We start from the raw sequence: 25,880 nt of genomic DNA on the forward strand, positions 1-25,880 counted from the left end.
GACGCCTGTCAAACCTCCTGATACTCCGGGCGCATAGTCGTCTAAAAAGAAATCATGGAACTGGCCCCGAGATGAGACAGACGCGGCCGACTCGACGGTATTATACGTACGTATGTATATGCGCGTGTCTTTCTACCCAGGATTCGATTACCGGGTAGGGACGCGTGACATCGACGGACCGCATCCTGCAGGACGAGACACCGCGTAATGGATTTTTCGGTCTTATTTAAAAGTCAAGGTAGGTATTATAACCCGCGGACGCGGATCAGAATCCACATGGCATTTTATCATCCACGTTTCTCCCTTCAATTTCTTCGTTCTCGTGGGTCACGCGGCTTTTCCACGTTTCCAAGATCCATACGATCGGGTTTTTGCGAAAATAGTTTGAGCTGCCGGTATGATAATCAAGGGACCACGACGTCAAATGTCGTGTAAAAACATCGAGTCAGGGTTCGAAAGAGTCATAATTAATACTGGTCGTATTATTATTACCTTAGAAGTTACGAGACCGTGCAGCAAGATGTTCTCCAAGGAGATGGTATCGTCAGGTTCGGTGACTGGAAATCTTGAATAATTCAACCACCATCTTCTGTCACTCAGACCAGTGTTTCGGACTCCATACCGCACGGAGGACTGTCGAAAATTTCTGATGGCTCGATGTGATACGGGTTGAAAAAAATCTGAAACAATATTAACGGAGAAAAATGAATGAAATGCGAGATCCGTCGCGATCGTGAAAAAACTGTCTCAACCAAGCTGACAGGTCTTTTGATAAATCCGACGAGACGTTTCGAATCTCTCGCTTTTCGCTCACCGAACACGCGTAGTTCTACGGTGTTTGAAAATTGATCACGACGGTGAAAGCCGGGGGAAAAAACGTGGTTGAAAAACCGACCAAACATCGAAACGAGAAGAAAATCTCGCGGGTGTAAATGCAGGGCTGTAACGGAAGATCCTCGCTACGGATAAGAGGCACGAAATATGTGATTCATGCCTCCGGCGAAGATTTAAAAATCATCGAAAGTTAAACAATGTCAGGTGCGCGGGACGGGGGGTGGGGGACGAGGCAGGTCACGTGCCGACGACGAGTCCCGCGCGGACGCTAAGAAAGTCGAAAATCTTAATTTGAGAGTCCCGCCTCCGCGGTCGCGGGTGCGGCCTCTCCTACCAAGCGATTGGCTCTCGCGGCGGGTTTCGGGAGGGGTGAAACAGGGTGAAACAGGAACGGGGGTGGCAGAGATGCGCGGCGTCGCGTCCGACGCTCCGGGGGACGATGCGGCTCGACGCCAGTCGACGCCGGGCGTCCCGACAGAGCGGCCCGCCGAGCATCCGGAGCTAGTCTTAGCGAACCGCGTCCTCGCGTTCTCGCCGCGTGTCTGCGAGCCTCTCCGGAGAGATTTCTACGGCCGCAACGGACGATATACTTTATCGATTCTCAGGGTTACAAGAGCGAGCGCGCTCCTGGAGGCAGCCGCGTTTCCGCCCCGTTTCTAGACGCGAACGATGTTCAGGACGGACTTGATTTTTTACAAAATTTTGACCCTGTAACGTGTAAGCGAAAGTAATAAAAAGTGGGACTGGAATTTGCTGCGGGGAAAAACACGCGCCGGGACTTGTAATTTGAAAAAACTACTCGAACAATACTGTCGAATAAAGTTAAACGTTCGGTGGTGTTCTTCGGCATCGATGCTCAACGGTCGGAGGGAGGAAACAGCGTCGAGGGTGCCGGTTCTTCTTGATCCGAGTGCAGTGCCGAGATCCAACTGACGCGATGCCGGAGCCAGGATTCAAGGACTGTGGTAGCCGATCCGACAGGACACGGCGTCCCGAATTCCGTCTGGGACTTGTTATCAGGGTACCGAAGATGGCGCAGATCTGCTTCGTCGTTAGTCTCATCCTGCAGATCCTGAGGATCGGACAATTGGCCGCTGCAGCTACCACTGGTAATTTAAATCTCGCCGTTCGATTCGATACAATTTCATTTCGCAACGCGGAAAACTCATTTTACGAAGACGATGTGTTTGGATTGGGGAACGTTTACCGTGAGTCACGTTAAGCGTAGGTCAGAATTTGTTTTTCCAAATGTACACTTAAATACAATTATAGAGTGTAGATCGCAGTCGCCGTGGAGAGATAAGAACCGAAATCGATTGATTTTCGTCCTGTGAAAAGATGACATTCGATTACATTAATCATCCGAACACGGTGAATGATTAAAAATCGATTATTGGTCCGTCTTTTCAATTCAAACAAAGTTTGTTGTCAGGGATAGAGGGAAGAAAACGATTTAGCCTCTTTACGAAGAAAATAAAATTAAAAAAATGTATGGGAATAATAAGCAGAGAATTTAAAAATAATCAGATCATGTTATTTGATGTCTGATTGAACAAATATCGAAGCAATCAGAGTAGATTGAAACTAGAATAATATGACGTCAGCCATGCTAAAGTACATCGATGTGTCAAGAATTAAGTGAAATTTAATTCCAAGAATGACGATCATGTCTGAAATTTTTTTTTTGTTGCACTTTTGCACCTCTCTGCTATATATACAGGTGTAAATATTAGAGTTTTTTTTTTTTAACACAAAGAACAATCAATTACGCGTTTACGAAGAGAACAGCAACGTTCGATAAGACGTCAAAGCTATTTTATCACCGCCACATTCTAGTCGCAATATTTTCATACCCCTCGAATAAATTGCTTTGAAATTCTCACGGTAGTTGGGGAAGATGACTGTTACCCTGAATGTGAAGCAACCCAGCAAGAATCGCAGATTGCCTTGTGCAAATAAAAAGAAAGACAGATGACTGTTGGTATAAGAAATGCGCAACACCAGATCACACGTGTGTTTCTGTAAATGTAGGGAAAAAAAAAAAATTCTCTGCACAGCAACGTTGAACAAAGATTACGAAATATTAATACAATATTGTTGACTGTACGGAAATTGTTTGTCTTTTAATATCCCTAGAAAGTCCGAGTACTCGGAGAAATGTGGCTTATACAATTTTGTTTCCCGTTCACCCTCACGTTTCCTCGGTATCTCTCTCCCTCCCAGCAATGATGAAGAATGATATGCCGCAACCTCGGAGGAGTCGGGGAGGGAGGAGAAACGACTAGAAGCTATACGACGGAGGCATTAACATTATAACTTCTAATCCGACCCCCTTCATTTCGATATAATCGAGCCTACCTATACGTGCGCGGTTATCTAATCGACGGTTGAGTTATTAAAGGCGGTACGATAACCGGCCGTAGGGGTGGGGAGAGGGGGAAAACCGCCGCCTGTTTCACCCCCCAACAGCAACGTGGAGGGGCATTATCTCGTAGCCGGAGGGGTGCCATCTGTTTCAGTCATAGAAGTAAGTCCCTTAATATCAGACGCAAGGACCAAGGAGAGGGTTCGGAGAAGATAGGTGAATTACGGGAAGCGGGACACCCGGCAATACGTGCGCATCTTTCCCACCCCCCCCCCCCCCCCCCCCAAACTACGATGATACATCAAATTTTGCAGGGCGCAAATTTCGCGTTCTTTCTTCCACCTCTCCTTGTCTTCGGCCGAAAAGGAGAAACCTGCGGAGAATAGTGTAATTCTGTTTTCCAAGAAAAAAGCACAAAAAAGCACAAAAAAAAAACACCATTTTCGCATGTCACCCCATTTTTTTCGCGAAGGATAATATGTATGTACATGCGCTACGTGTTACGATATCAGTCGAAACCACACTCGTTCTTCACGCCCAGCCCTTCCTTGCCTCTGTATAAGTAAATGCCTCCAGGGTACATATGTTTCAGCGGTCCCTTTCCCTCCCCCTCCCCTCTAACTCTCTCTTTCTCTCTCTTTAGTTCGTTCCGTGCCCGCGGGGCGGCGGAGGGCGGGGGAAGCCCCTGGAGATTCACGCTTCATGCATTTTATATTTCGACAGACTTTGATTCTTAGCCGTCCCCTCCCCCACGACCCCCCTATCGTCTCATCTCGCCCCATGCGGGGGGCAGAAGCAGCTCTGCGGATCGACCCTCAACCTCCTCGTCACCACCGTAGCTACTTCGTCTTCTCCCGTGGCATCAATCTTTAATCTTTTGGCGAGGAATTATCTTTGATCATCGTCGCCGGCTGTTACATTGGGCATACCTTCCATCACCGCCACCATCACCACCAATATAATACCAGGGCCATCACCGCTATTACCGTAATATCGTGACGACTTATGACGCGCGAGATGCACGAGGGGGCGGGGAAAGGATTTGCGGGAATCGGCGGGGCGATACCTAGTTGCGAAATTAAAGAGAGTTTCCGCTTTGATTGGGGGTTGGAAAAGTCAGAGACGCGGAGGATTAGTCTTTGATACTGCCACGCAGCCTGCAGCCGCGGAACGACGACGTTGGGCCCGATGATATCGGACCTCCGGAACGGAGCCTAATCTGTTCGACGCCAAGAAGAAGAAAAAGATTCGGTCGCCGCTGCGGTTTTCGCGCCCCTCGTCGTGGAAAAGTCTTATTCGGTAAAATCCCCGCGATTTCGAAAGTTGGCTTACCAACTTGCCGAGGAAATACCTTTAGGTATACCACCGACAACTCTCTTTCTCTCGACCACGCACCGCGATTCCCCCTCCACTTTCTTCTTCCTATTCTTATTTTTATTCTTATTCTTATTCTTCGTCTTCTTCTTCTTTTTCTTCTGCTTCCAGTTCTTGTTTTCTTCCACCTTTTTTTCTCTCCCACTCATCCTCTTCGCCCCAACCGACTGCCCGAGGTTTCGGGTTAGTTGAGTACGTGTTAGCCGTGGGGGTTGATGCCGGTGAGTCGGTTCTACGTGAAGCATTAATATTTTATCTCTCAACCCTGGGATTTCCGTCGTATATACCCTACCAGTGCGGAGAAGACGACACGGGGATCGAGGCTGTAGGTGCAGATCTCAACGGCTAGATCCGCCGCGCGACCGCGGCAAAGGAAGAAGAAGGTGAGCCGACAAAGAAGGATGAGGATGTGAAGGTGGAGGCAGGGACGGGCGGGGGGTGGGTTTAGCCCCTCGCGAAAGGATTACAAATTTGGCTTTCAAAGGACGGACGGAATTTTGTTGGCTCTACACACACCCTCGGCTTCTCTTTCTCCTCTTTCTCTCTCTCTCTCTCTCTCTCTCTCTTTCTCCGCAGTCGCAAAATCTTCTTAGCCCTCCTTCCGCTGCTCATCATGCGTGTGTTGAGCGTACGTTCGTACACTCCCGACTATGTATCCAAGCCGGCACTTTTACTCCGTATAAGTCTCTCCTCTCAATCCTCCGTCGATCTTATTCCCTCTTATTTTCTCTTTCTCCCAATCTCTCTCACTCTCTCTCTCTCTCTCACAGCTCGTCTCTACGTCATTTTCAAACCCCGGCCTTCCCGGTAGCCCGCGCGGCAAGAGACAGTTTGACGTTCCCGCCAGCTAACGTTGTTTAACAATTTGCCAAGTTTCACGTCCGTCGGGAAAACCGTCGAAAGTAGCTGGTACCGAGGTAATAGCTGGGAATAAGAAGGGAGAGCCGTGATTGGCGAGCGTCGATCCGGACGAAATCTTCAAAATCGAGATCGGATCGTCGAATCGATCGACCGCGAAAAATCAATCATCCTCATTTCCTGTACTCTACAAATGTTAAATCGTACACGAATGTTACGTGATTTCTTCCTATGCTTCTTATTCTGCTGGTACAACTTTCCTCTCCCCTTCTTCTTTTTTGATATCCAGCGAGATTTCTACGAAGGGCCGCGTCTTCAGCGGCTTCTTCTCCTTCTTCGTCTTCGTACTTTTTCCGAGAGAGGTAACAGGGCAAAAAAGTATATTAATTGCGCCCTGTGTTGCGGTGTTATTAAATTCTTATGGAAATGCGCGCGAACCTCCGACCAGCCTGCCGGGAGTCGACCGACCTCGTAAACTTGGCTATTGTGTTAGAGAATCTAAATAATTTCAACTTCTCTACCTCGCTCGTTGCGAAAAAAAAAAAAGAAAAGTAGGATGAGGAAAAGTGAAAAGATAAACACGATAAAAAACGAAAGGGGGGCGGGGAGGGGGGAGGAGGAAAAACGAACAAAATACTGCCTAACGATTGTACCTTATATATAATATATATATATATATATATATATATAATCCAGTCGAGGGGCCAGTTCGCGAATTTAAAGAGGGCAATCAGATATTCAGATGATGTTTACCGAATCAGGAGACTTCTTGATTTTTTTTTTTTTTTTTTACATCGCTCCATCTCTCTCATTTCCTCTTCGGCTTCTCGTTCCCCGCGTGGAAGTTGACGGCCTCTGCAAGTCGTCGTCGTCGTCTCTTCGCCTTTGCCCCGGCATTTTCCCCGGCCCTGATGTACACCCCTGCAACCTCTCTCACCAACTTGACAATTCGGTTAGGAAGTTACCTGCCTCATCCCCGACTCTTTTACCCTCCTTGCTTCGGCAAAGCGACGCGGTACGGGGCTCCGCACGTACTTGTACACTGTATAGAAATGGAAAAATAAAGTACAACCCATCCGGAGACACTTATCGCGGTGATCAAATGCTACGCGGACCGATGTAGGGTTCGATAAATTATGCCAGCCGCTTCTGTGTCAGACCTAGGGATTTAACGACGTGAGTTATAATTCAAATTGCGTGCCGTTTTTCGTATTTTTGATGCTGAGCACACTTTTTATTCGTATCCTCGTTCCGGCTCGACTGATAATTAACGCCCTTTTTTTTATCGATCTCGATGTCACGGGGACGATATGTGAAATGTTTTCAGATGCTCTTCTTGCGAATGCTCGATAATTCGAGGATCTTCAAATTCGGTTAGCCACAAGTTTTTGGGAAAAAGATTCCATCACATTTCTAGGTTTTCCAGGATCTGAAACCTAGTTTTCCCTGACATTTTACCAGTTCCAATAAGTTACTAAGACCTGAATCGTTCAGATTATTTACTCTATTCCGTTGAAATTCAATTCGAATTGAAGAAAAATATTATGTACAAAAAACTTAGTTTGAGCCGATTTATTTTCTCGACGGAAAACCGTGAAGTTGTTACCTCAAAAATGATTTGTAATTCCTATAATGGAAAGCGGATGTCTTATATTCTGTACTTGCAAAAAATGTTTGTACCACGTGCAACTCGATTTTAACCATTCTAAACGAGTATACCTACGTCTTTTTGTTCATTGTAAATTTAATTGAAGGAAAAATTTGTAAATATTCTTAATTTTTTGAATCAATTGACACGAATTTATGAACACGATGTTTCGAAGACCTCTGCAATATTCACCATCACCATTGCTAAAAACTATACTGTTTGGCCAAGTAAAAGCAGAAACCGCATGTAAAAAATGCTTCGAAGCAATACGCACAGCTTCGCATTAATCCAACAACATCCGAACATTGCAGCCGCAATGTAATTATTAGAAAATGAAGCAAATGAAATGAAATCTTGCCTCTGTGGAAGCGGAAGAGATACGGGATGGATAAAAAGCGGAATAACACGGGTTAGGTGACTCCGTGTCGTCCTTCTCGCTAATATTTCTTTCATATCGGACGTTTTTCTCGTCCTCGACGTTCGGCCAACGCTTATAATATACCAGGGGCAGCAGCCGGAGCAACAGAAACTAAGGCAAGGGTGCCGTCACGTCCCAGTTCCACGAACCCCGAGCAACAGCGTAAGGGATGTAAGGGGAGAAAAGAGGATAGGTGGCGAGGGGGTGAGGGGGGGCAGGCAGGCAGGTATAACAGAGACGCAATTAATCTGCGTACACGTTGAAGCCTCGTCGTCGGATTGTGGATGAAGAGTAGAAACGCAAGCGGGTAGGAGTCGTAATAACTCGCACGTGACGTCACGTCCGCCCTTTTATTATTAGCAAAAATTATCTTTTGATTAATCTCGGAAGCCCCGGAAGCGAGAGGCGGCGGACCGGCGTATAAGCAGAAATATTTAGAGACGCGGGAAGAATAACGTGGGGGGATTTTTTTTTTTTTTTTTTTTGGGGGGGGGGGGATGAGGGATCCGAAACGTCGTCGTTGGACGGACGCATTAGGGCGGTTTGTCATGCCCCGTTACAAGTTATTAAGTTGCATTCTGGACCGCGGAGTCGGTGGGGCCGGATGGGGGTCGACGACCCCCGCGATGGACGACACGACCGACTTATAAATATGATAATGCGGGGGCGGCAAGGGGCGGCGCCGGGTTCAACTTGATATTGGAAATCCGAGAATGCGAATTAAAGTGGCGGGGACGAGGAACGAACGTCGGCTGTGCTTGGTGGGCAGGACTTCCCCCGTTGCGGGGAAATAGCGGGGCGGAAAAATCTATGTAAACAGGGTATGCGGGCGAGACTCGGGATGGTTTCCCGAATAACGCGCTCCTTCTGGAGATTCGTTCCATGCTCCTTTCGTCGTCGTTCAGGAAATCGAAAGGGGGTTGAATCCGAACCCCCGTTTCCTTTCACCAAACACCGAACTATTCGGTAAGGAGCGTTACGATCGCACCTTGGTTCTATTTTTTTTTCTTCTTCTTTTTCCTTTTCCCCCTATGCTTCAGGAACGTGGAGGAGCGGGGTTCAAATTTCGAAAATTTTTTTACAGCGAAACTTGAAGCGAAGAAGTCGAATTTTGACGAAACGTCAAAAAGTTTCGAAAGTCCGAAGATGAGAAAATTATCAAATCTGAAACATCGAAATTCCGAATGATCCAAGATTTTCTGTTTTCCGTGAAATTTCATGATCTGTCTTTGTTACGTTCGGAATCCTGGTCATTCTGATTTTCGGTTCTTCTCATTTTTTACACCCAATAGTCGAGTAAGCTACGCTGCGGGAGTATATTTTAACTTTCGGAATTTTACTGTATCGAAACTCAAATTTTCGGAATCTTGGAAACTTTGTCGTTTCGTAAAAGCTTGACTTCCGTGTCTCGTTCCAGAAAATCACACCACTCAGGCTCGGCAAGGTCTCGACTGTAATACGGGATTCGGGAGTTAACCAAGGTGTTAATTATATCAACCATTAGGGTGATTAACGCTTCCCTACATGCGCACAGTCTTAAAATTTACGAAGCATAATACGAATACAGTCGAATTCGAATGCCGGGCTTACACGTCAACTCGAAGACCCTGAGGCTACCTTCAAGGGTGGATTTAACCATTGTATCAGTTCCTCTGCTCGCTGGATTGCGTTTTAATTATCCCTGCGCTGCTCGCTGCGCGTATTCGCTACGTAGATATACATACATATACATATATATACATATATATATATATATGTGTGTGTATATTTCCGGAATGCACACGAGCCGTTCACCCTTTGCTCTGCGGCTCTTTGAGCCATTCAAACCCAGTCGGGTATCATTCCGAATTGATCGCCACATCAAAGAATTTTCGGAGAAAATAATATCCCGGAGAGATGCAGCGCGTAACTTGCGATTCTACCTCCGAAATAACGACAATAACTAGCCACGATTCGGTCCATCGCTCCTTTTTTCTCACCCCTCGTTGAGGGCGCGTGCACTTTAGCCCTGCCGGTGGTGTTGCTGTTGCTGCCGCTGCTCACTAACCGAGATGTATGTAAAGCTTTGTATTTGTTCACCGCGGGAGTAATTTACAATTGACCGGAAGTACTCGCGGAACGGAAACGTCCAGGGCGCGGATGCTCGGCATTGTTGTTGGGAGTCGGCGAGAGGACGTCGCCACACATCTCCACCCACCCATTTCTCTCTCTCTCTCTCTCTCTCTCTCTCTCTGTACTGAGAATCGCGGGGTGCCGTTAACGAGCGGAATTGAATAAATTCAGATTCTTATTTCCCTGCACGAAAGCTCGAAACAGAATCGGGAAACGAGAGACGAATATTTCAGGGTGCGACAGGCGTAATGTGGATTCGAGAAAGACTCGAATCGGGAAAATGAACGTTCAGAGACTTAGAACCAGTAACCGAATAAAGTTCACGCGACTTGATGACTTAACGTCGTGTGGTCGTTTGAACGCAGGCTAACCCGAAAGTTTTGGCTCTTCTAATTTTTTTATGCAAAAGCGTTCCTCGAGGTCTCGTTATTGAGACAATTGTTTGTTTTTTTCAAAGTGGTTTTTTTTTTTTTTTTTTTTTTTTTTTTCAACAGGATAACGAGCTGTTCTAACTTGCGCGCCAAATTTGGAATATTAGATTGTTCTTTTGTGAAGAGAATTTCTTTTCCTACCAGAGAGTTGACGAGTTTTTTGATGGAAAATTAGTCTTATAGGATAGTGAAAAACAACGAATAAACGGCAGCGATAAGTAGAAAATTAAAAAAAAAAAGAAACTCGCTCTTTTATTAGAAGCGGTCAATAGTTCAGTAATGAATAATTTCTGACGGGTTATACTGTCGAATACATATTTTGTGCAAAGTTTGTTCAATTTCAACGAGCGGTAGCTCGTTTGTTTCGCAAAATTAATTTTACACCAATGACTTGACATGTATTTTAGATAACATAAACGTATCTTGAAACACAGTATCGGGTCATTACTTACGACCAGTATTAATTTCACGTAAATTGATGCTTCGGTCATTGACAAGATCAATGAAAATTCGAATCTCATTGTCACTTACGAACGATCGATTGACGAACAAAACGAGTAACGACGACTTATTCACACTGCTAAAATTTTTTTTAACTTAAAAAATTATTTCTTTTCTCCATCGAAAAGGGCAAAACATTACAAAGTCTGAAAGGTTGTTGACGAGCAATCTTTTTTTGCGTAAATCCTTTGATTTCCGCGCGCTCATTTAGTTTTCGTTTCGCGACTCTTCGCGAAACTCGACGAATCCTCAAATTTTTCTTCCCGTTTTTAGCGAACGAATCGATGCATTAAAATTTCTCTTTCACCCGTCACCCGGCTGTCATCTTAATTAGGTAGTTAATTTTCATAAGTATGGAACGCGGCTCTCTCGCCCGACGTTTATACGTGCAGCCGGCTTATTTTTGGTAAATTATCCCCTCGGGGCGTCGATTCTTCGTCAGTGTCCCGTGACGGCGTTAGAAACGAACAGCTGCAGCGACTATTTTCATTCTATTTTCATTCGCTCAAATTTGCCGGCCGAACACCGACCTCCCCGACGTCGCGGGGCTATTTTCAGTTACACTTGTATGTACAGATATATACATATAGATTATAGGTAAAAAGGAGGAAGATTTGCTTTCATTAATTATTACCCCGACGGAATATGAAGCGAATATGTTTTTTTTTTCCACTCTCCGAGTAACTCCGTTAATATAATAACAAAGGTTTTGCTTTGCTTGTTATTGTTTCCGGATATTCTCCTTCTTTTCACAGAATATTTTCATTCGATTTCCATTTCACACGCAGCCCGATCTGCATATTGCTATATGTATATTTGACGCCGATTCTATCCAACTACGCTTCGTTGACTGTATATTTTGGGTAATACTGAGAGGCGGATTTTTGCCACCTGCGCGATATGGAGCGAAGGAACTTTTAACCAAAAAAATGACAAATTCAAAAAACATCGGCATTTCATACGATCGGGGTGCGTATTCGTTTAGGCCGAGGAAGAATATTCTGTATCATACACGTTCGTGCGTGTACAATATAAATCAGTACCTATGCATATCTATAGTGATAGCCACTGTCGCGTAAAATTAACCTTCTATAATTAAACGTATACGTCTGTACGTAGTAGCATGGTAAATTAAAACAATAAATACCCACCGTCGAGCGTTTAGCGCCGGGCTGAAGGAAAAAACTAAAAAAGATACGAAAACCAAAAAGTATTTAAAAGTGATAGAAAAAAAATACACACACACACGATTCGCCCTCTAGCGTAAATTTTCGTTTTTCTTTTACCCCTTCGCTGTTTGTTCGGTTGATTATTTGTTTCATTTTATTTTTATCTCGTCAGATTTTTTTTCCGTCGTTTTTTCAAGTTTTCTGGCAATTTCGACACTCGCATATCCTGAAATATTATCTGCACGGGTATTGGATCGGGAGAGAGAGAAGGAAAGAGAAAAAAAGGAGCGTATCAAAGGCACGCGAGAGATAAAGAGTCACGAATGGACGGATGAAAAGTCTGACCTAATAAATTCTCACTTAATACGCGGCATATTGGCTTCAGGAATGAAATGGTCGTGTAATTTGCATACCAAACACAGGGGAAGCTTTATTATATTTACAAATTAATCAACCTCCGGCGTGTAAAACCTTGGAGCGGCGCGTTTGCAGGTGCGTGGATTTTGTGAGAAGGAAAAAATTATAATAATAAATTCCTTCCTTCAAAAACTGTATATCCGCCCACGGAGAGAGAGAGAAAAAAACAAAATCCAAAGGTTGCGTTGTATTCTCGAGGTTAAAAAATAACGCCAATGATTATCCGACGAAGCTTATTCTTGTACACATATATACCGTACATTATTGCTTTGTCATATTCGGAGAGAAAAATGGAGTCCGGAATTAATTTTTTCAAATGCGTGTACAATTACAAAGGGGACGACGAGGCAATTTTTTCAAATTGGCATTATTCAACGCACTGCGTACGCATGTGTGACGTATGTAATACACGTAACCGACTCATCGTACACATTACGACGTCGGTAGTTAACGCAGTTACACCGACGCGGTGCTGCACAGGATCGGATATTCAATTAAGTGGCAGTAAACGCTATTTGTTTTCGTTGCATAAATTAATCGTCAAACGGTTTACCCAATAGCCATTTGTTTCGGGGTAGCTAGACGCGCGGAATAGAACGTCAAGTTGTTCGAAAAATAAATTTCCCCCTGTATGTGCGGGTTAACGTACTTTCACTCCCGACTGAACTGTAACGTTGACTTTTTTGACATAAAAAGCGGGACGAAATTGGCACTTTGTTCCCTCTTAGCTTTTTACCCTCATCTGCGGGGAAGAAAGTATTCGAAGAGTGGAACTTTTCTCCCGAATTCGCGGGAAATATGAAATCATATCCACGGGAATAATCTTCGACTTTATTCCCTTGTTACGTAATGTAACATTTTAGTGAAACAAACGCCGATTTTTGCATCTGCGTTATGAAATCGGCTGAAAAAGTACCTACGATGATGGAAATTAACATAATTATCACACGCATTACCAATCCACATATGCAGTAAAATGGTTCGTCAAAAAATGTATAAAAAAAATTTTTTCACTGCGAGTTTCTCATAAGACTGTTGTTTATATGATGCAAAAAAAAAAAAAATTCCCGCTCATTCGAGCCCGATCAGATGAAACTTAGAGATCCCGGCTTTAGAGTTTTCGTTTTTACATTGAAATAACATGTAAAAAAAATGCTTAATTTAACGCACCGTCGATTTCGCTTGAAAATACAGACGAAAATGAATAATATCAACAGACGTTTTTCGTAGGCAAGGTTGTTTTGTATGGAAAAAAGAGATGAAATTTTTTAGTGAACCACTGTAATGTGCAGCGTATGAGAATTTTGGAACAGTTGACACGGTCCCTGCGGCCACAGAGAAAAGCACACACGCGTTATGTGCAAACTTGCAGTGTACCGGTGTTGATATAACTACCCAACTCGCAAATTCAATCGAACTGTTTGCAACGATTCGATGTGTACATATTTTTCATTCCCAACGTGTGCGCATGATTATCGAAACATTTCATTAAACTAGTCAATTTAACAAATAGAGAGATAGAAAGAAAAAGAGAGAGAGAGAGAGAGAGAGAGAGAGAGAGAGAGAGAGAGAGAGAGAGAGAGAGGGAGAGAGAGAGGTAGAGAAAAGCAGAGAGAGAAGGAACCAAGTCGTTATTCCTGCGTATAACGCGAATCGGAATTGCGAGTATAAAATCTTTTCACCCGACGTTGTTGAAGTAAATCAGAGAGAGAAAATATTCCCGTCAACTCTCGCCTTGGCACGTAAAGCATCGAATTCGCGTACTCTTTAAGGATCTCGCAATTATATTTGACTTTCTTTTTACCGAAATTCGAGAGACGAAGAAATGGATTTACGTATCTACACATTATTTTTCTCTCTTCTCATGGTCATTCAAAATTCAGGTAAAAAAAGAAAAAAAGAAAGAAACATAAGAAAACTTCCTTCGATACAAGAATCCTTGTACCTGGTCTTGACTTCGTCTGGCGATATTTTCACGGTTCACGGACACGATTTGGCGTTTTATAATTGTTACAATAATCAGGCTCACCCCTTAGCCAGCAGGGTAGGTACACAACTGCGGCATTACGCGCCGGGAGCAGGCGACGGATTTCGATCCCGCAGGATCTGCACCGGCATCAGCATCGCCGTCATCCGCCCTGCAGCTACCTATTGTCGAAGCTTTGCCTTCAGCCCTTCGAAATCCGGTGATAATATGCCACCACCGCCACCGCCACCGCCTTTGTTGCACGGCGTAGGGTTTCATCCCTCCGCCCTTCCTTCATCCCTCTTCCCTTTCACCCACGTTGCGCGCATCTACGCACCTCTCTCTGTCGTCTGGATATAATTTCCGCATATCCTACCGCTGCGCAAACACAAACGCGGTCCGTATATGTACATGTATACGCACACACGCAGGCACACGTGGTATAAAATCAAAATTAATACCCACTGCACCCGGACATTATAGATACACGACTGACACACCAAAGAAGGGGGTTTCATCGATTTTGGTTCCCTTGACGCCGCCGTGCCGACGACGCCTGTGTCGCTGATACTGCCGCAGCATCGCAATTTCGGATATAATCACTAGGCGATTCTCCCTGCCTGTCGAATGATTTACTGGTCAACGGTGGTTTTCTTGACCTCGATGATCGAGTGCTCTTGGGAAAGATTTCCTACCAACTACCTTAAGCTGAGAGAAATTTTTACTTCCGGTTACCGCTCAGTCCTTAACTATTTTTCATTTTTTACCACAATCGAAAAATATAGTTCTAGGTAGAAAATGAACATTAGTTTGCTACCTGTTACCGGAAAGTCTGGTATCCGTTACTATTCTTTCTCATTACGATCGCTGTTACTATATTTTCTTGTAACTGTTGCGAAAATTCAATGCTTGTGCAACGATAAATTGACGTTAAGGCCTCGTTTGACTAAAAAAGTAGAGTAAACCTCGGAAACTGATTTTGCGTTGCAATTACCAAAAAAGGATCGACGATAGCGCAAAATTGTTAAGCGTACCTCGTTTTTCGTAGTTTCAACAATATTCAAACAGTTTTTTTGACGATAGCTTTTATTAATGAATTTTTCTAGTTACTTTAACAAATGAAATTTTTCTCAGTGTAGGAGTAACCGTAGTTTTTCGAAATTTGCCCTAGTTATTTATTCTACCACCATTTTTATACGTTGCTCAAAGAAGGGATATTCAGATGTGAAATATGATTTTTTATTAATATCTGAAGCCTATAAAAAAAAAAAAAAAATACTGCACAGCCGAGCTAAAATTTAAAAAAAAATTCTCTGTCCCGGATTTTTCTCTTGAATTTTTATGTTTGAGAACGTAGCATTTACGAATAAAATCATGATCATATTAGAATCGCCCCCCCCCCCACAAAACTACAATAACATAAAAAATAGAACCAGCCTAATATACATCTAATATATGATTTTATTTGTAAATTCTTTGTTTTCAAACACCAAAATTTACGAAAAAAATCAGGGCAACGAAAAAGATTTACATTTTTCAAAATACGTTCTCGGGGCGTGTATTTAAGAACTGTATCTTGATTTCAGAATGACGTAGAATTTTCGAAATATGAGTATTGTTTTCTATCTCTCTTTTTTTTTAATGCATACATCGTTAAATTAATATCGCGATCTTCGACCCCGTTCGAAACGAGGGATTCGAAAAGGGTATGCAGCATGGCATCGAAGGACGGAATTTCGCCGCTCTCACCGAGCATCCAGTTTTAGTGCACCTTATAGGTATAGCACTTCCGGTGACGTCGCTACCGCGTAGCGGCTGATCGCCTGCCAGGAGAATGTATAGGTGTGTATAGGAATGTATAGGCGACGCACGAAAACGTGGAGGATTTTAGCACAGGCCAAGACGAGTTTATGACGAGAAAACTATATCGAGGTATAATAAACCGCGCCTATATCCTCATTCCTGCAGAGGGCTTAACCGTCGTAGTTGAAATTGAAATGAAAACGATTCTTCACGTTTATGAGGTGATTCGACCAAACGGTCTTTTTATTTCCTCGTGTTTATGCAATTATACATGCGTACAAACATATCATACATGCATACCAAAATGAAAATCAATTTTTTCTACCAGGAATTAAGGATTTAGTTGCTATACGTTCTCAAACAAAAGTCAGTCCCGTCGACAATGTTGAATATTTTATGATAAGTTACAGGCAACAAAATCAGCCACAACAAAGACGATGAGAAAATTAAATTTCAAAAACAATAATGCCCATTAGTTATCAATAAATTGTTTACACAAAACATTGCTTAAAAAATTTTTAAAGCATGTTGATTTTTCTAACTGGACATGAATTTTTTTTTTAATTTTCTCATTATTTTGAAATTTCCGTTTTCGAAAATTTACTTTGTAAAGGCTGCATTTGCGAAACTATTCGTTCAGTGCCTCGGAAGCTTCTCGATTGTAATGTACAACGATTTTAGGAAAATGTATAAAAAAAACTTCACGATTTCTACTTCATTCTCGGAAATTTCAAAATAACCAGAATATTCTTAAAAAATTTCACGTGTATTCAGAAGAACCATAGAATTCTTTTTACATGGCAAAAAAACTTTTGATCATTATTATTAATCAAATTTAATTATCTCAAATCTCATTCCCACATCGTGCGGAAATTTTCACGCTTAATTGAGGTGAAGAAAAATGATGAAATTGTTGGGTAAAAATGACTGAAACATTTTGGGCATGTTTCGGACCAAGGTGATTCGCAAATCGAGCACGGATCGAGAAAAAACATGCGATCATACCAGCTCGATCCAGGTCTCGTGTATTTTCGCGGTGTTACACGCGTATGGATGGGTGACCATGGGTGTCGGAAAGGAAGTTAAGTTTCGGGGGGTAGGTTGTGAGGTAACGAAATCACTTCCGGTAAAAGCCATACAGCCTGGCAGGTACGCGTACAACTTCACGGAAGTTCGCCGTGAGATAACCGGGGCAACCAACACCCGCGTTAATAATCACGCGGCCTGCGCCTCGTCTCTAATACAAAGAGGTCGACGAGGGTCCAGGACGAATCACCTCCCGGGTCTCATTGTCAGGGTACAACCTACGTGACTCTTTTTTCAAATTAACACCACTAACGATAGGATGACTAGGTTATACGCGCGGCGTACTCGCTGATTTCAGACGTGATGAATTATCGCTGTTATCATCACCCGCAGTCCTCAAGTCCCGAATTGAATTCGACTCAACGATCACTCGACTATATTATACAGTCCTCGAAAATTTACACTGCGAACTCGTAACGCTTTGAATCGTAGCGGTAAGCGTTCTTACCACCTGTTTTACATCCATTTTTTGGATATTTAATCCAATACGATGTACGAAAATTTCAAATTCGATCGAGCCCGGAGAAAAAAAACTTTGTCCCAGGATTTCTGAAATCAGATTTCGAAAATTCAGTACTCGAATTATTTTAATCTGATTTCAGATTCGTAATCAGCGAGCCGAAAAGCCACAGAATACTATCTTGCCGTAAAACTTGTCTCAGTGCGATATTGCGTGACAGAAAGGGTAGACTCGTCAAGTCGCTAATAAGGACGAACGATTCGCATATTCTGACCTCGAGTGCTCAAATTAACAGTCTCGTTTCTCGATCAGGGTCATATCAGGCGTTAGAAAATTGGATGGCCATAAGGTGAGCCATGTATGCCGCAGTGCCTGGTTACGGGGCTTGATCGTAAGCGATAGGCGTCGCGAGGGTGTAAAATCGGCGGGTTCGATTACGCCGATACGCTGACCATCCACGAGGGACAATTAATAATTATCCCGAAGGTCGGCGATATCATCGCCGCTGGTCGATTTCGACCAGGACTATGCTCGGAGGTCGAGAGGCAGAGAGGGCATCTCGTTCCCGGTGCAGCAGCGCAGGAACAGCGCATATAGCGCATGTAGTGCAGCTCTCGGCTCGGTTTCAGGCAGTTTCCATTCTCGTGATCAGCGCTGCTGCTTAAAACCAGTCTACCGAGAAGATAACACCGCCAACCTGAGCCTGGCGTAGTGTTATAAGCATCGATGGCGGCCGCCGTGTGCAGATTAATGATTTTGTAGTGAATTGGAAGACAAAAAAAAAATAAAAATTAATGTCGAAAAATTCTATAGAAATTAGCGACAATTTTACACGTTACGAAATTTAAGTCTTTATCATAGAAAGATACTAACTATTTTTTTTATAGCGTATAGTACATGTTATATTTAATATGTGTGTGTGTGTGTAGCGAAAATTGGAATCGTACGTATTGAAACGAATCGAAATTCCATTTCGTTCCAATTTCCTCGTTCCATTCGATTTCCCTCTCATATACATACGTATTATAACGTTATTAATATTTCAATTTGTTCTATTTCGTTCGGTTCTGTATAATATATTCAATTCACCTGAATCAATTCACCTGATGATTTTTCAAAATCTCGTTCAATCGCACAGGATACGAAAGGAGAGAGAAACAAAAAGAAAAAAAAAGAATACAAAATTGTCAGACACTATTTTCCCTGAGAATTGTATAAACCATTTACGATTACATCGCAGCGTTAATGCCAAAAGAGAGTATAATTTGTTTTTATTACCAATCGTTCCGTAAACTTGTTTGTTAGCTAAATATTGAGAAAAATTTATACACGCCCTTTCGACCTTAAAATTTTTCTTTTCCTTCAGTATTTTGCTTGAAAATACGTCTACGGGACAATTGGCAATGCAAAAAAAAAAAAAAATAAATAATAAGTAATACGCCCTTTTGGCATTAGCATTTGGACGTGCACAATAACTTTCTCCCACGTGTGCCTAACTAGACACGTATTTCTGAACATTTCTATACTTTTCTCCCTCTCCCCGAGTACCTCACAGTTAATATCCGCACAAACGTACGTCTTACGAAATTCGGTTCTCGCTTTAAGCTCACCCAGATACTATGTACAAAGAGACGGGATGAAGATATGCGCAGAGGGACGAAGGGGCGCGGAATTCTGTTCACGAAATACTGAAACTAATTGGTATAACCTTATTATTACACCCTGCAGGGGGGAAACGGGATGAGAAGGGACGGCGGAGGGAGGGAGCGATAGTCTTCGTTCGTGATTACGGGGTGCACGGGGGATGATTGATCGTGACGCAAGACTTTGACACAACGCGTCGCGTGGCGCGTGACACCCTCGGCCCCTTGAACGAGAGGCCCTGCACGTTATCATGCACCCACTCCGCGAGCCGACACAAAGGTGCACGAATCATCCCGACGTTGTTAAACATAGGCAATTTTTATTTCACCGTGTGCCGAGCATCGTATCGGAAGCTCGTCAACGCGGTGTAGTAACAAAGTGAGCGATTACCGCGTAGGTGCTCAAAAAGCCGTTTCCCTCCTACGCGTCATTTTTTATCCTCTTTTGTATTAACCGTACCTTTGTTGCGTCAGTTGTACCGTCAAATATATTTATATACATATGTATATATAATAATACAATGTATATGTATAATACAATGGAATGCAAGTCGAAATCGCGTGAAAACTGAGGGAGAATGAACGTAGCACTTGATTACACGGGTGTGCAAAAAAAAAAAAAAAAAAATAGTTCATTTCAGCTGCATGGGATTTTTTTTTTTGGCAAGTATGATGTTTTCGAGTTTGCCGAATTCAACGATGAATTCCATTTCCCTCCGTGACGTACATTATTTTTGCATAATACAAGGTGTTTGCATAAAAAAAAAAAAAAGCGTAACAGTAATGAAAAAAACCACCATTTCGTTACAATGAACTAAACAATATTTCTTATAAAATTAAACAAACAATCTCTTCGTGGAACGTACACAAAGTTCCGTGTTCATTCTTTTTGCCTATGAAACCTTTTCTTCTTCTCCGAATGAAACCACAGACACAAGTTGAAGAAAAAAAAACCTGACGCGATGGTATTGTTTGTGTATTTTTCCCGATTACATTGAATAAAAATCAATAAGTGTGTTATTTGGGCACATTCGCGATACATTTTCACCTCGCGAAACCTGATCACGTACATGACGAATTGCAATTTTCTTTTTTTCATCCCTTAGAGTACAAGGATCCGGATTTTAATTCACCCTCAATAGTAGTCCAGCCCCCTGGCGGGTTCGGTGTGTAACTTTTTTTTTGTCGAAGCTTTCATTCCACCCTGCACGGCAGCAGACGTACCGTCACGTGAAAGACGTTCCATCTGCAGAGAGCCTCTAACGCTGTTAATCTAATTTGCGAGGGAATTCGCGAATTTCATTCGGGACTGCGGGAGGGAGGGACGAAGGAAGATGGGGGGAGGGGGGAGAAAAACCTCCGTCGGGTCGCGCGATTGAAATTAAGAGGGCGTCAGCACGAGGGTCGATTGTCCAGCGTCCCCCCCCCCCCCCCCCCTCCCCCATTCCTCTTCCGCCGCTCGGTCATTACGCAGACAATACCGTATTAATGGATTAAATCGAATTTAACGCCCCGTGCATTATACCCGGCATTGGTATACGGACTTGTGTATGTGTCCCGATCGTTCGCCGTGACAACCCTTGTACCGAAATTTATGGAGACGCTGTGATAACCGGACGTGACGACGCTGATCTGGTAGATATCGGATATCGGAGATTTAATAAAAGATTCGTCAATGTTATTCATGTTCGGATCAGGGATTGAAAAGAAAAAAAGTGGCTTTTTCGAACTTCCCGTTCTTACAGCGCAGGTTCCAAGTTCACGGAGGAAAAAAAAAAAAGAACAATATTCAATTTAGATTTCGAACTACAAATTCGGATTCGTGGCTAACGATTTTAAAGCCATCGGATACAGTATCACATGAAAATGTGACGGTTTTTCTGATATTGAACCGCTACAATAAATCCACAATTAATAATTTTGGAAGTCTGACCTTGGATTGGTTATCGGTGACCCGAAACATTTCCACCTATCAATTTCCACTGGAATCGAAATATTAAAAAAAAAATAACAATTTCTCAACATATTGGATCACTATTTTGGATTTCGCAAAGGGACTTCAGATTCGTGATCAGTCACCCAACCAACCGATGACTACCAATTTTCATCAAAATCCAAATGTTTTTATTTTTTTTTTTCAGCTTATCGAATACGCCAAATTTAAATTTTGCAAATCTTATATTCGTGATTATCGACCCGAAAAACCTTGCGGTACCAATTTTAAAATTAAAAAATGAATGAATAAATAAATAGAGGGAAAAAAATCTGATGAATTGATTGAGGTGCTTTTAGAAAATTTCTCATATTCGATATTAAAACAGAAAAGAGAATATTGATGAAAAGCCATCGATTAATGCCCGCGTACGAATGAATGGAATAAAAGAATAAAGGTAAATGGCCAAAAAAGAAGAAAAAAAAAAAAAGAAATCCCCTGCCAGTTGCAATCGATTTTCTCGTCTTGTCCTCCGTTTATTCAAACTTTTTCGGAAACGAGCCTATAATTATGAACGTGTAATCCGTACCGATAATAATCGCAAATGTCCCAGAGGTTTGAATGACAGAGTGGATCCTCGTGCAGGTCTGGGTTTCGTTCGGCAAAGGGTAATCGGATTATCGAGTATCCTCTGCTTATACGGTAGGTCCTCTTGTTTTGCTCCGAGACCCTTTTATAATTAGCTGCCTGATTGGTACGGCACAATACACATATCCTAAGGGTGTCCGGAGCGTAGGGATAACACCCTGACACGACGGCACACATGTGCATTCCACGTATAGTTGGTTACAAGGTGGACCAACGCGTAACCTTATTATCTGGACGGTCTCAGGCGGTGGGATGCCGCAATGCATACCGAGCAGCGATCGGGGTGACGACGAGGGTGTCGGTGCAGGCAATATCACCCCGATGGTGGTCACCCACCCCCCAACCCCTAGACGCGGAACTAGGTACTATAATATGGCCACGCTCTCTCCGCAAACAGGCGGTGAGGGTGCATGGGGTGTGTGCCGATTATAATCGAGAACAGGCTTGTAGATCCTCGGCCAAGGTTTGGGTGCGTTGGAATTTCCAACCCTCGATATCCCGGAAGACATATTTATACAACCCCAAAATCGTTGATCGGTGAATGTAAGCGCTGTTTTACCGATTAAGCGTGCCTCGCTGTGACAAGACAGACCGAGCAATGGAATTTCTAATCACAACCCAACCGGCATAATATGACGATTAAGTTTTGGTTGATCATCGACAGGATGGCCATGACTGGGAGAGTTAAAGGTACATGGGTGGGGGGTTATTACGTCGTACAGGTTTTGAATATACACACCGACAATGACACGCAAGCGATTGAGACGCGATAGGTGAAAATGATTCTTACAATGCCCGTTATGGGACAGAGTGTAGATATCGGGATATTTTTTCAAGTGATACTCGAAGCGATTGAAAACTCTTCGTACACGAGTTGAGTTTGCTGCTCTTCTTCAATTTTTTATTCCGTGAAAGCTCGGGCGGCAAAAAAAAAAAAAAAGCATAAAATGAAGATGAGAGAAACAATGTTTGCATCGCATGGCAGAGCGAAACGAATGAAATTCCGTCGGTCCTTGGTTCGTCCCGTCAAGTTGGCTTTTCCTTCACAAGACTTACACGGGGCTAGTTGAAAAGGAAGACGGGAGGCTAGAGGGAGAGGAGAAGCTGCAGCGGGAAACTGAGGGCAAGCAACGGGATCCGAGGCACGTCCGATTCGCGGGGAGCATCTTGCTTCTGCAGGGTCGTTGCAGCGTTGGAATATTGTAATCCGCGACGTGGGGCTCGAAAGGGATGGAGGGTTGCGCAGCGCCTTGCATTGTTGCGTCTTTAAGGGTGCCCCGTACATTGTTTAGGGATGTGTAAGGGATGCGAAAGAATCGCGACAGCTGTGATATGTAATTTTCTTTATCTATTACATTATTTATTGTATATTATACATTACGATAGACGGTGCAAGAGTGCCGGAAAGGGGAGAACGTTTAAGAAGGGTTAGTTTATCGTTTTCACCATACCATTGATCGAATTGCCATAATTTTATGAATCTACCTTTATCTCAGTTGAACCAAGCGTCTAGCGCGACGTTGCCCGTAGCGTTAAAATATTAATTCCACCGTGAGACATCAACTGACCGTTAATAAGGCACCTTGGGGCCGACCGATGCAATCTCAGGAAGTCAGGATCGACGGAAGAAAAGTGACGACGACTCGACTGGGGCCGGGGTTGAAACTCGGAGCAGAGGGAGGAGCGGTGAAAGATCGAGGAGAGAGAGAGAGAGAGAGAGGAAGAAATAAAGAGAGGGGTAGCTGGCGCCGGTCGGTCTTAGCGTGGCTAAAAAATTTAATAAAAACGAAGCTTTCCTTATTCTTTATACCCTTTACAACGGCGGTTTCGCGTTATCTCGTAAACCGTGATGCGGTAGAGAAAATACGTACCGACCGGTGTTGCAGTCATCGACCCTCCGTAATTTCGGATGTACGACCGCGAAGCGCCCCCCCCCCCCCTCACCCTCCCTCACCCCAGGCGAAAAGCCGGATTCCCTGGAGGTGTTTGGGGGATAGCTCGAGCAATTATAACTGTAGACCGCTGAAGAATCCCTTTATTTTTAACGCACCCCTTCCGCCCTCCAGGCTCCGAACGCCAAGAATAAATTACCCTGTCGCAAGAGTGACGCCGGTAACAATGGAGCGAAATACGCGAACGGGGCGATACACCCTCCTTGTCGTCCTCGCGTGTGGGCATAACCGGCCATATAAGGTTATAGGTGTACAGTTTTGCTCCACGCCTCGCCGGAACGGCGGACGAGGGACCGACCGGCAATCTTTTATTCATTGTTGCGATAATTAAAGGTAAACTCCCGTAGTTGATATATTGTTGGTTGGTATCCGGAAGGGCCGCGGGGGAACCAGCGCTGTTTGAAGAGCTTCTTACAAATTAGCCGTGAATATTCATGTCTGGTGGTGTGGTGTAAGGGCCGCCACCCCCGGAGCGCGTCGGACCTCAACCCGAGTGCCTCGCCGACCTTCCGCCTCGCCCTGGGGCGTCACTCCGACACCCTCGGATGATTATCCGTATTTTTATCACCTCCCTCCCGAACTAACAAGGAAGGTGTCCCAGGTCGGTCTCTCCAAATTCATTCCTTTCGCGATACGTTACAGTACAGTGAAAACTAAGCGACACGTATTCTTTTTTATCTGCCATTCAGCACTTTAAGGGGGTTAAACCACCCTCCAATGTAAGAGAACATTACGTTTTTCGTTTCTCGTTACGAGTAAACTTTTCCGGTTGGATTGGTTGAAAAGTATTATGTTCTTGCCGGTGAAACTGTAGAGTCGCGCCTTGACAAGTCTTACGTTGGAGGGTGGTTTCACCCCCACGAGGTGTTTAATGGCAGAAGAAAAAAAAAAAGAACAAACACTTGTCGCTTGATTTTCAGTCTAGTGTAACGTATTAGAAAAGAAATGAAATCGGTGAAATCGATCTGGGATACCTTCCTTGTTGGATTCTGTAGAAGGAGCTCTGCTTGACGCTGGGAAAGAAACAGCGACGTAACGACGAGGAGGCCAAGGAATTACGGTAGGAACGAAAGGGATGATATGGAAATCGGTGTAAAGTAGCTGTTGCTCGTGGGATTTCATCCCCCGGCACGGAGCAGCCCTCATTTTTATTCCTCTTCATCCCCCCTCCCTCTCTTCTCAACACTCGCCGGCGGTACGCGGCTCAGAGTTTACGTCAATTTGCAAAAACTACGTTACGCTAAGACGCGCCTAAGCCCCCGCCGACTAAATTCAAGGGTTGTTTTCGTCAAACGATATCGTATATTTTACATTTAACACCCTCTGCACGACTCGAGGGGCTTATTCACCCGTCTCTTCGGAGCTGGGTTCGCGATATTAGCCTCATCGTTTTATAATTTCTCTACACGTTTTCACGACGTGAACGGTGAGATTTATTTTCGTTTTTGCTGAAAGAAATTGCGTTGTGATGTCAAGATTGACAATTCGATTGAGTGGTCGTGTTTGTTTGTTTTTATTTTTTTTTTTTTATTTTATATATATTTTATATATATTTTTAATGTTTCTACCGTTTCATTGGCCTTTCACTCGATCAACGTGACTGACGCTTCGACACGTGACTGTCAGACGTACGATTTTTAGTTAAGTATGAATTTTCGAGCCTTTGCAGATTGACGATAGAAAATTTCTATAAGAATACCGTATAAATTTTCAGACAATACCTAAAATTGATGCAGTGTCAAATATTCCTAGGTTGCTACATCATTCTTTTTTGCCAAAATTATTACCACGACAATTTTGCTCGCACAGGTACGTAAAACGATCATTCGCTTCGTACATACATACGTCCATAAGTTGAACAAAAATTGAAACCGACGACAACGATATCGGATGAATAAATTCAGCACGAAGTGTTCACATCCCCAAAACTCTCCAAAAAAATCCAAATTGCGAGGCATGGCAAACGTGTATCAAGGGACGCGTGGCGTTCGGATCCTGACCCGGGCAACAACAATAGGAACGAGGCAACCCGTAGATACAGGGTGTAGTATGATATCGAGGGTGGTGAAAAGGCGCGATCACCTTTAACGCGGTGTGTATGATTTTGTAAACAATCGTATTGTGTAGCTGGTTTCCCGCGCGGCACGCCGTTCCTCCCCCCTTATTCCCCACCCCCGCCCCTATTCGCCGGATCATTGTACGACGTTACCGGGGGGTTGTATTCCTTCCAGCACGACGCGACTTTCCTGTATCGGTGTATAA

General features: G+C 43.7%; 1 protein-coding gene across 3 annotated transcripts in view; it reads left to right on the forward strand.

Annotated features, from left to right (window-relative positions):
• Window positions 1-1,283: 1,283 nt before the first annotated feature.
• LOC124223773 (neurotrimin) overlaps window positions 1,284-25,880 on the forward strand; it is a 118,337-nt gene continuing 93,740 nt past the window's right edge. For all 3 annotated transcript variants that reach the window (XR_011177684.1, XM_046636018.2, XM_046636019.2), the window contains exon 1: window positions 1,284-1,943. Coding sequence is in view for 2 of the 3 variants with exons in the window: in XM_046636018.2 (XP_046491974.1) it covers window positions 1,772-1,943 (172 nt within the window). In the remaining variant the exon portion in view is untranslated. The remainder of the gene's footprint in view (window positions 1,944-25,880) is intronic.

This window comes from Neodiprion pinetum, chromosome 7 (genome assembly GCF_021155775.2).
Source record: "Neodiprion pinetum isolate iyNeoPine1 chromosome 7, iyNeoPine1.2, whole genome shotgun sequence".
NCBI classification, from domain to species: domain Eukaryota; kingdom Metazoa; phylum Arthropoda; class Insecta; order Hymenoptera; family Diprionidae; genus Neodiprion; species Neodiprion pinetum.